General features: G+C 39.7%; 2 protein-coding genes across 3 annotated transcripts in view; one reads left to right on the top strand and one right to left on the bottom strand.

The window, feature by feature from the left end:
- Nucleotides 1-2,411, top strand: part of LOC106527392 (ras-related protein Rab-39B) — a 6,997-nt gene extending 4,586 nt beyond the window's left edge. Inside the window, exons 3-4 of one of the 2 annotated variants that reach the window (XM_014022262.1) lie at nucleotides 395-575; nucleotides 1,690-2,411. In XM_014022262.1, coding sequence (XP_013877716.1) covers nucleotides 395-575; nucleotides 1,690-1,845 — 337 coding nt within the window. In that variant the 3' untranslated portion in view covers nucleotides 1,846-2,411. Of the gene's footprint in view, nucleotides 1-304; nucleotides 576-1,689 lie in introns of both variants that reach the window. The other variant, XM_014022261.1, reaches the window with a different exon arrangement.
- Nucleotides 2,412-6,886: 4,475 nt separating this feature from the next.
- The window catches only part of slc7a3a (solute carrier family 7 member 3a), a 14,886-nt gene continuing 10,187 nt past the window's right edge, over nucleotides 6,887-11,585 (bottom strand). Inside the window, exons 6-11 of the mRNA XM_014022253.1 lie at nucleotides 10,930-11,292; nucleotides 10,560-10,662; nucleotides 10,107-10,336; nucleotides 9,860-10,026; nucleotides 9,636-9,744; nucleotides 6,887-8,891 (exon numbers count right to left, since the gene is read on the bottom strand). Coding sequence (XP_013877707.1) covers nucleotides 8,740-8,891; nucleotides 9,636-9,744; nucleotides 9,860-10,026; nucleotides 10,107-10,336; nucleotides 10,560-10,662; nucleotides 10,930-11,292 — 1,124 coding nt within the window. The 3' untranslated portion in view covers nucleotides 6,887-8,739. The remainder of the gene's footprint in view (nucleotides 8,892-9,635; nucleotides 9,745-9,859; nucleotides 10,027-10,106; nucleotides 10,337-10,559; nucleotides 10,663-10,929; nucleotides 11,293-11,585) is intronic.

Genomic DNA, 11,585 nt, shown 5'->3' with positions numbered 1-11,585 from the left:
GCATATACAACATTGCTCTGTTTGTGCCGGGGCACCGGATCTTTGGGGTGAACCAGCCTTTGCCGTAATGTGTTTAAAAGCCTGAATTTTGCCTGAAACTCTCAGACTGAAGAAGTCTCTTGGAGGAGAGACGAAACGTTTCATTAGAGAAGAACCCGTCCAGAAGACCTATACTATTTTTTTCTTTTTGAGTTCTGTGAACTTATTAGGATTTACAGTGTACATGCTTTCACGCCAAAATATGAGAAGTTAACTCTCCCAGCTTTTTTAATTGTTAGTCAATCACAGCATCTGGTCCTTCCAGGTCTATCACCCGAGCCTACTACCGTAACTCAGTGGGCGGCCTCTTGCTCTTTGACATCACAAACCACCGCTCCTTCCAAAACGTCCACAGCTGGCTGGAGGAGGCACGGAGCCACGTCCAGCCGCACAGCATCGTCCTGCTGCTCGTGGGACACAAGTGTGACCTGGAGGCCCAGCGGCAGGTGAGCCAGCACGAGGCCGAGAAGTTGGCGGGGGCCTACGGGATGCGCTACGTGGAAACATCAGCGCGGGACGCCATCAACGTGGAGAAGGTTTGGACTTCGTTTCGTTGTTTCGTTGTCACTTTTCTTTTTGTTTTGCTTTGCTTCATTTCAAACTCGTACTTTCAAAAACCTCGATCCTGAGAAGAATTAAAGGTATTCATCATATATAAGTATACGTGGCTGCAGTGTTGACAACTTAGTGACTTTGTCACTATATCTAGCAAGTTTTCAGACCCCTTAAGTGACTTTAAAAAGCAACTCTAAACAAATCCAGACTTTTTTTGTATTATGGAAACTTTGGCAGCTATGTGTGAAAGCACCAATTGTTCTGCAGTTAGTAGCTGCGTTTCCGTTGCAAATGTGCACAAAAATTTGTCGAAAAAACACAGTTTCGCAACTGTGGTGTTTCCATTAAGTAAGAAATGCTATTAAAGTCAAGCATGAATATGTTTGTTCTCGTGATAAGTCATTGCAAACATGGCGGCCATGGATGTAAACACAGAGCATGTTGCTACCACGACACTAACGCTCATTATCAGAGGAGACGTCGGCATCTTATTGAGGCGTTCGAGTGACAAGCCCCTTATGCTTGGGAGTGGTTACATATGTGATGTTTTTGGGAAATTGTAGTCGGTGAGTTAATTACTTTCTTTTACTACTTTGTTGATTTCACTTCTATTTCTACTTCCTGTTTTCTTCTTCGTCGTCATCTTTTTCGCCAGCAGAAACAACCAGTTCTTGATCATGTGACTCCCTTGAGGCGAAAAAAGTGTTTCCATTGCAGTTTTGCGAAAAACACCAACTTCGAAATGTCCAAAAAACATCTCATCCAAGCGCAAAAACCTTTTGTCGGAAAAAAGGAAGTTTTTTCAAAACTGACGTGTTTCCACTGAGCAATTTTATTGTTGAAATTCTAATTTGCGCATTTTCATGGTCAATGGAAACACAGCTGTTCTCAGTGCGCAGCGTATGCTGCCATAAGCCCCTCCCACTTCCCAAGCATTGACAGCTCATGCAGCAAACCCAGTCTGCAGTCAGAGCAGAGAGGAGACCCAAATGAATCCTATATCCTGTGGCCCCAATAAAAGAAGAAGGTTGAGTTTATTCATCGTACAAAACAGTGATTGTGCTATCGTTTTGATGTATTTCTTTTGCGTTTCAGGCGTTCGTGGAGCTAACGCGGGAGATCTTCGAGCTGGTGCGCAGCGGGGACATCACCATCCAGGACGGCTGGGAAGGCGTCAAGAGTGGATTTGTTCCCAACATGGTTCATTCCTCCGAGGAGGTCACGAAGGGGAGCAGGCAATGTTTGTGTTGATTGGCTGACAGGTGGGAGGCGGGACATAGGAACTAACTGGACCTGAGCTTCCTGTTGCTGCGGCTGCTTTCAGGCCAGGAGCTGTCGGGACTGTTCAGTCCTTCCCAGTTTACATGTAAGGTACTGTTTTATCAATTAGGTGCCTGATTAATCCCTCCCACCACACCACCACCACTCCGCCCCAACAGAAGCACAAGAAGCATCCTGACCTTTGACCTTTCAGTCTGCATGTGTGTCCACTTCAGCTTTATGCCACTGTTGGCCTTTCCTGGTGTGGAACAAATCTCCAGTTGTTGGTTTTGTTGTAGTCAGTCCCTGGATGGATTCATTCATACTTCATGTGGCTCTCTGATTCATGCTCTGAATGCTTGTGTGTTCACGTTCCAGAGAGGAGAGCCACATCTGTACCAAGTGATAAAACAACCCAGTCCATGTTTGAGACGCTGCTCTGCGCTCTAGTTCAAACAATATTTAAAGGGGCAATATCATGTMAAATCAACTTTTTTGAGTTTTATATCATGTTATAATGTTATACTCTCATAGAAAACATGCCCAAAGCCTTGAGAAATCCTGCAGCGTTTTTAGGAAGCCATGCTGAGGAGCAAAACGACAGGTGGGGACAACGCCCCTGGGACGTGTCTTTAAGCCGAGCCCCCCCATCACTCCTGCAGGTTCTTGGCAGCAACAAAGCATACGAGTGAACCTTAAACTGTCTGCTGAGCTCTCATCATTATTTCTCACTCTTTTCAGATTCAAAATACCTTTGAGGAAATGTATTTTCAGATGCCAAGTAAAATGCATCATAGCCACCCCCCGCACCGAAATGGGCGAGACAGAAGCGGAAGGTGGTTCTTAAAGAGACAGAGGCCAATTTCAAGGTGTTTAGAAGAGGAAGTGATGAGAAGATATGTTTATTTTCTATTTAAACATAAAACCAGGATTTTAATAACAACTAAAGGTGACATAGATACTTTATTATGGTATAGTATTTAAATGTACGCCTGAGAAACACATAATATTGCCCCTTTAATGGTTTATTTTGGGGTCAGAAGGCAGCTCACTCACTGCCGTTTGAACTTCATCTCAGCTGTAGGTACAGTCTTTAGATGGTTTAGTGGTGAATCCAGGAAAACACAACTGTAGCACCTCCGAAGTGTTTTATACGAGTTGTGAAACATTACCCAAAAAATAATTGACTTGACATTTACTTTTCTGCACTTTTATTATTATTATTTTTAATTTTCAAGTCATGTTTTGCGTTATAGCTGCATAATATTGAGCTTGTGATTTGTGTTGAATTTTGCAATGACCCCCATCTCGACTGTATGATCTGAACCAGGCATGGCCTTCACGGCCAGATTGGAAATAAATCATTAGCAAGCATATYCTGAATGCCACTATAAGTATAACAGTAAAATATATGATGTTTTTGCAATTCAGTGCAATTTAGATATCACACRTTAATTCTGCAAAACTAATAAATGTTGAATATTCTGTGCTTCATTTTTACACCATTGTGTGATTTGTGAGCTCTGACAGCTGTAGTTGGTTAACATGGGAATGAACTTTTTGTTAATTTTATAAACAAATCCTAATCTATCKAAACTGAAACCATATTAGTGGTAATCTTTGAAATGTTACATTAATTAGTCAGCTGCTATTCATTTTATTCAACACAATGAAACATGCTTTCAGAAAACGATAATTGAAAAAGAAATCTGTTTTTTTTTATAAAAGCTCAGTTTATGCCCACAATCGTAGATTTAATCAAACCTGCACTTCAAGTCAATGCATGCCTCTAACTCAAGGTTTCTAAAGAAAATTATCTTCATTGTAAGAAAATATTATTGAAATCCATCTAACCCAGATTTCAGGCTTTTTTCTCAAGCTGTAAGGTGGAAGGGACTTGTTCGAGTGCCTTTGGATGAAACATTGTTTTACACCAAGTGGAAATAATTCATTTGAAACCAAACCTTGGCAGAGTTGACAGTTTGATGTTTTTGTGACTCTGAATTTATGACAGCACAAGTTTCATCAACAATAAATCACTGGAAAACTTGACTGAAGACTCTTCTTAAAGAAATAGAGTGTTTGAGAATAAAACTGCATTTATAAGAATTTATATCTGAGCTGCAATCACCAACATGATGATGTTTCTGACCACTAGAGAGCAGCCTGAGTCTTTGGAGAGGACAGCAGTCCAAACCTATAAAACACAGACCTTTACGTTGGTAAATGTTGGCTTCTTAAAATGTTTTTATCATACAGCATCTTTAAATAAACAGTTGTTCCAGTTTCAATTGGAGCCTACAGATAGCAATATCCTCAGCTTATTAGTATCGCCTTGTTTTGTATGATAGAATATGTGTGTTATGGCAATATTTATTTAACAAAGACAGAAATACGCTAGTCCAAGAATGAAGGTACTCCGTGAGATGATCAGCTGAGTTTTATTGCAGCAGGAAACACAGAGAACCTGGCCTGTCTCTGTGCCTCTGCTTCTCTCTGTCTCTCCACACTACTGTTGAACTCTGTTCACTGCCGAACTCTGTTGAACTCCACTGAGAGGCCTCATATATATATTAACAAACACCATTATGCCATCTTAGCAAGATTTGATTACAAGGTCAATGGAAAACACAAAGATAAACACAAGTGATGTCTAAGAATGACTGTTGTTAGCAGATCTTGTTCTGACTTTAATCATTCTGTCTGCAGATGAACAGMATGTCATGAAAACCTAGGTCATTAAAGGATGTCATGAATCACCTGCTTAAACATAAAGTATTAGTTCTATTACAATGTGCTTTTATTTTTATGGCATAGATCTGAGAACAAATTGGTAATAAAGAGGTCATAAATCTTTTGAATCCCCATTAAATAATTTATAGAGGCACCACTGCTTTCCTTATGGAGACAGGAACGCATAAGTTTAGATGCCGTGCGCTTTTTATAATTTGTTAAAATGTTCAAGAAGGGCTTTGGGTGTCCACTCCTGGTCTTCAAGGCCACTAGCTTGCATGTTTTAGTGGTTTCTATGCTCCGACATACAATGAAGTGCCTGTGACATTCATATGCTGTATTTGTAATAAACATGAATGCATCTTCGGAAAAATAACATTGACAGCGGTCAGTGTATCTTTTGGTCATTGGATTTTCATTTTCGAAACGGGTATTAAAAAACAAGAAACGATTGGATATTTGATTTTTGTTTTAAAATACTGCCAACTTACTGTATCCCTACAATAAACTGTTTCACCACCAGAAGGGGTGTCTGCAATATCAAAGTTACTCAATAAACATCCCATTACAAGTAAAAAGCATTGATACTGACTTTGGTATCAAATAAATTTGCCAAGTATTTATTTGGTATCAGATCGATATCAAAGTCRTAGTACTGCYCACCCCTCACTGAAAGGAAAACTCCGAGAACGTGAACTGACAGAAACAAGCACAGATTTTGTCAAAACTCAGGAGGAAAAAAAACCTTTGTGCTCACAGAACAACYGTACAACACACTAACAGAATGRAATTTATCTTATTTTGCTTTTTATTGAGAAAAATGGAGATGAAACATGGAGGCAGTAGCTGATATGTATTCAGTAAAAGAGACTTATTTGGCCAAAAACCACATGAATTATCTCTGCAGAGCCTTTGGTCACWGAGCARCAGTCATCATACAACTCATTTATGGACATATTTCTCTGTGTTTCAGTCTCTTATTTACAGAAATCAGTGTTTCATTATGCAGAGCTGCCAGGCGAGCGCCCCTTCTGGTGGGGGAATAGATAGTCGTAGAATATGAACAAACAAGCCTTTTTCTGTTTCTGTCTTCAAGTAATTTTCTTTTTTTCTATCTGAAACAGAAAATGAAACTCAAATCATTTTTAACATTTTGTTTTTCCCTTTCGACACTAAGAATGAGACATGCTTTGTATTTTAATCTTAATGTCATTATTTTAAAACAAAAATCAAATATCCACTCATTTCTTGTTTTTTAATACCCGTTTCAAAAATGAAAATCCAATGACCAAAAGATACACTGACGATAACATATGGCAAAAAATAAAAATTCACACGCTGAGATGCACAGCTGTTGAGACATTCGCATGTGAAGTAACAGGAAGTGATGTCAAAGGGGAATGTTTCCTGTGTGACTAACAGCACAGACTGTAGAGAATACTCTGATGCTTCTTTACATTATTTTGGATCACTAGAGAGAGGAAGAAGACAAAGACCAGAGAGTTCCCTTTATTAAAAAGTTCCCCTTTGATGTCACTTCCTGTTTCACTTTGAGCCAAATTCAAAAGAAAATAATGCGTCAAAATTGGTTAAAAAAATTATGTGCATTACGCCAAAATTACTTAATTATAGATATATATATATTTTTAATTTTTGTGGTTGAAAGACATGCATGTCTAAGGAGCCCGCAAAGGGACATGGGAGATATTTTTTCCTTTTGCGTTCCGATGCAGTATTGTGAGTTAACACAATAGTATTGCATTACCTCGCAACACCTTTTGCGAGGTAGCACAAACATAATACGAGGTTATGCAAAAGTATTGCGAGGTGATGCAATAGTATTGTGTGGGAATGCAAAAAAAAAAAACAAAACAAAAAAAACAAACAAATCCCCCCCATGTCCCCTCGCGGGCTCCGTACAAGTCACATGCACTTTAATATAAAATATACTATAAACCAATAAATATAGATTTTGATAAATATGTAAGGTTAATCAAACTAGTTTCTATTTTCTACAAATTGTTCATCTGTCAATCACCTGAGGTGGCTAATCAGGTTCCAGAAGTGGCAAACACCACCTTATTCACTCCTCTGGCTCCGCCCCTGGCTAAACTGAAATCTTGATAGTGGGGAAAAAAAATAAAATAAAATAAACAATAGAACTGAGTTACTTTCAGCTTTCTTGTGTCAAGTTTCAAAGTAAAAGTAGACAAACTGTGAACTCAGTTTGGCTCTGCAGTATGTGAGTAACTGCTGACTCATAACTGCAACTTCTAGCAGATTCGCAGGAAAAACAAACTGCATTAATCATTTTTTATTTTAAAAAGTTCATTTTTTTACATGACAGCAATATGTACAGGATATAAAACAGTGAAAGATGAAGTGCTGCTGGTAATGAAACAGCACAGAACAGGGAGATGTTTGGACTCAAAGGCACAAGGGTGAGTCACAGACTCATCGCGAAGCATTTTGATGACAATTTACTGACAGGTTTCTGTGGAGTTCTTCGTTTGATCAGAAATTCAGAGGAAAGGTCACATTCACCCTGTGACAAATCTACACTTGTCTAAATGCCACTTCAAATGGTTTTAGACGAAAGTTTAGACTCATCGTTGGGAAAAAAAATGTGAATTTATCCTCAACTTTCTTCTTTAGGAACATTTTGTTAGATATGTTCTAAAGAGTTTCGCTTCCACAGGAGCAAATCTTATTTGGATTTCAGCAGCATTGAACCCTTCAAGTGTAATTTACAAAACCATCACAAATTACATTTAAAAAAAAGGGGGGAAGATATATATGCATACTTTACAGCATTATACAAAAATTCAGTTTTCGACAAATACTGTACACTCTACAGTAAAACACTATAACAAATAATATCAATAAGTTATCTAACGGACTCCAAACATTTGGGGGAATTCATCTGTTCTCAAATAATTAACTGACCAACTTCAAAATGGTCGATTTTTCTTTCGGAATACAGTTTCCAAAAATAATTTCAGTTTAGTTGACAAGGATGTGACAACACAAGATGAAAACTAAAATAAAAACCAACAAACAAACAAACAAAAAAAAGGACCAACAAAACTGTACACATGAACATCTAAACACATTCATTGAAAAGAATATATAAAACACAGAAAATAAAACTATCCCTAAGAGGCAGTACTATAAAAGACTTAAATATTAACATTTCTGTTTGACAAAAGTTGTAAAAAATAAAATACAAGTGAAGGAATCTTAACAGACAAAGCTGCCAAGAMGTTTTAACTGGAACTAAAAACAACAACCTTTGTGGTTACATAAAACCAGCTTTAACCCTACGTTTACTAAAATGATTTTAAATTCATGAGCAAGGATACAGCTTGCTGTGTTTTCTGACTTCTGAAATATTTTAGTTTTGAGCCACACAAGTTTAAATTAAAGGCCACAGAATGTCTGCCAACACTATAAAACGGTGTCAACACTACAGAAAAATATATACATGTATTGTAAATCCCTACTGTTTTAAAAGCGTACGTCTAACCTACAGCTGTTCTTTGGGCAATTATGTTTTAAACCTCAAGTCATCTGGATTTTGTCTCTAAATATTGAAGCTTAACATCAACCAGAAGTTACTGAGCTACCTGCGATGACAGACACTGCTGACACTAACTAAACACACTCACTTTACTGAATCACATCTAGAAGAAGCCAGTGATTTTCATCTGTCCCTCTGCTTTAATGAACCCTGCAGGTTGGACAGATTTACACCGTGGTTCTTCGAGCGGCTCCGCTCGCAGTAAACACAAATAAAATGTAACAGCGTTCCAGTTTCATTTAAGGGGAAAATAAAAAAAACAAAACACTGATGATTTCAGCACGATGAGTTACATCCATTCAGAATGTGTTATAGCCTGGTAACGGTCTGCTGCGGGTTCATTAAAACCACGTTTGAAAATCAGACAGGTGGTCCAGGAAACGATTTTGTCCCAGCGTCCGGTAAAGTTACTCAGCCTCCAAGTTAGAGGTAAGATGTGTGTGTGGCGGTTTGTCTTCTTGCCTCTCCCTCCCTTCAAACTGAGAGCAGCGTTCCAAAAGCCACCTACACTGCAGATGATCAGAAACTGAGTGTAGATGCTCCTCAACGGCCCTCAGGTCTGTCAGTGTGCATCAGGGGCTGCTGCCCGCCTCCACGTCGCTCTCGTCATTGGCGCCTGTGTAAATGGGCTTCTTGTTCTGCAGCGCCGGCTCATATTTGCGTGGGGACGACCTGTTAGCCTCGCTGCTGTTCCTAACACCATAGAGGAAGTAGATGAGGAAACCTGGAAGGAGAGAAAAGATTGGGCAGGTCGTTATAAAACGTCAACACACCAGGGCTCCTATAGTTTAAAGCAAGTTAAATTTAAGACTAATTTCATAATAAACACAAATGACAAAAAAATAAAACTGGCAGCAACTCATGAGTCAAAGTATTTTTGGTTGAAATATTCAAATATTTTGTTTTTATCTATATCTAACTGCTTTTTCATCGAATATAGCAAAAAACATTCTTAGCCGTCAGTTTAATGACCCAAAATTCGTAGTTTTAGGACCCACAGTGGGGTCTTAACCCCAATTTGCTGTAGATGGAACCTTAAAGTGCCTGAGACATCAAAATATGTAAGAAAAGTTAACGCTTTTTTGGAAAGACAACATTATTAACATATTAAAAAAATAATTTCACATTGCTCAGATGGACAGTTGTTGAGATATTTGCATGTGAAATAACAGGAAGTGATGTCAAAGGAGAATGTCTGCATGTAAATATACATGAAAAAATGTTACCTATTATTTTATTATTTGATATAAATTAGTCATCCTATTTATAATGTGTTAACGTTTACTGAAAGATTGATTTAAGACACTTTAAGGCTAATTAAGGCCTTATATTTTTGGATTGATGAATTCAATGACTTTTGACTTTTTAAGGATCCGCAGGAACCCTGACACACACACACACACACACACACACACACACACACACACACACACACACACAAAGAGGTTTTGTGACATTTGAAACGCACCGATAAACATCCAGACAGCGAAGCGGACCCATGTACCAAAGTCCAGCTGCATCATGAGGTAGATGTTGACGAAAACACTGAACAGGGGCAACCAGGGAAGCAGAGGAACCTTGACAAACAAAAGATACATTTTATATCTCAGCAGCCAGAATAAATCGACAAAAGCAGAAACTAACAAAACCAAAAAAATAAATAAAACCTCTGGTTGTGGGTGCGATGCTTACCTTGAAAGTGAGCGCCTCTTTGTTCTCCGGCTGCCTCCAGATGATAATAATGCAGACGACACAGAGCAGAGCTAAGATAACACAGGGCACTATAACACCAGGATGGCCTTGGAGCAGCTCTGTCAGACAGTTCGCCAGGATGATGCAGAGTGCAGTGATGAGAACCGCTGCAAACACAACAAAGATTTATTCACACCACTGTAAATAACGCCACTTTGTTTTTCACCATGCTTAAAAACAAACGTACAGATGACAGCAGTGGCAACGTAGACGATGGTCCCGGAGGTCTGCGTTGGGGTTTTTCCGCTCGGACTGAACAGCAGCTTGACAGTGAACGTCTCCTGAAGGGGTCTGTCCTCCGTCTCTGGGCCGTACTCATCACTGCTGTCCCCTCCGCTCACAGCCACCTTCTCCCCTTCCACCAGCTCCACCAGTTTCTCCATCTGGCTGGAGGAGTTCAGATTTCCTGGCTGATACCTACAGGAAGGATCATCGATTTCTTAAAACGAACGAAGTTTTACATGGAAACAATTTGTGTGTAAAACCTCTGCGACCTCTGCACAGCAGCTCAACAGATTATGATATAACTACGATTTTAAAGTAGCTTTATGGGTACAAGCTGATGACATTAGCTCATTAGCCAACATAAAGTATGTAGCACGCGTACAAGTCTGAAAATCAGAGAATAAAGTGTACTCACCGCAGAATTAGGACACAGATGGCTACCAAAGAGTAGGCCAGCAGAGTTCCTATAGACATGAGGTCAACCAGGGCTGCCAGCTTGAAAAGGAAAGCCATCAGAGCTGCAAGGAGAGATTTTTAGAGGTTATTTTAGAAAAGTCACACTGTAAAGTTTAGAGTGATGCACGTAAGGGGTGTGGGAGGAGACGAGACAACAAAAAACATCCGAGTTGCTGTTTTCACCGCCCGTTTCAGGAGGCGTTATTGATTCTGAACTGACAGTGGGATGGACAGAGCTGAGACAGGAGGCGCAGCTGTAACCTATAATCAACAACTCGACAGCAGCAGGATGACACAGATTATTAACRAGCAAAAGAACGGCGTCTCACCTGCAACAATACCAGAGGCGATGGTGGCCAGGATGGGGGTCTTTGTGCGGGTGTTCATCTTGGACAGAAAGCGGAACAGCAGCCCGTCCTCGGCCATGGCGTAAATCACTCGAGGCATGGGAAACATGGAGCCCAGGAGGCTGGTGGACAGAGCACAGAGGGAACCCACGGCCACGATGTACCTGGCGGGGGCCCAGCCCACGTGGCTGAACGCTTCGGGCAGAGGGCTGTCGGTGTTCAGCTGGTAGTACGGCATCATCATGGTCAGAGCGGCAGAAACGCCAAAGTAGGCGAAGAAACAGATGAGCAGCGAGGCCACGATGCCGATGGGTATGGACCGCATGGGGTTCTTTGCCTCTTCGCCTGAAAATAAAAAATCAGATGGATGTTTGTGGCGTCACTCAAATTAAATATTAACTTTGCTTTTACGCCTGAGCACCTAATATATTTTTAACAAATTAGATTTCAGATTTCAATTCTTTATTCATATCATTAAAACAAAACAAATGTATATCAAAACCACTAATAAAATGAAATGAAAGGCAGCAGAGAAGGAAAAAATCTTATATCTGCCCCCTTTTTTTCCCCAAGAATAAGTTAATATAACAAAAATTATTAACAAAACAAAAGACAAGAAAATCTAATCCCTCTAGAAC

Source organism: Austrofundulus limnaeus, unplaced genomic scaffold, assembly GCF_001266775.1.
Source record: "Austrofundulus limnaeus strain Quisiro unplaced genomic scaffold, Austrofundulus_limnaeus-1.0 Scaffold321, whole genome shotgun sequence".
Lineage (NCBI taxonomy): Eukaryota > Metazoa > Chordata > Actinopteri > Cyprinodontiformes > Rivulidae > Austrofundulus > Austrofundulus limnaeus.
Note: the sequence above shows the minus strand (reverse complement) of the source record. Positions and strands in the feature narration are given on the sequence as shown.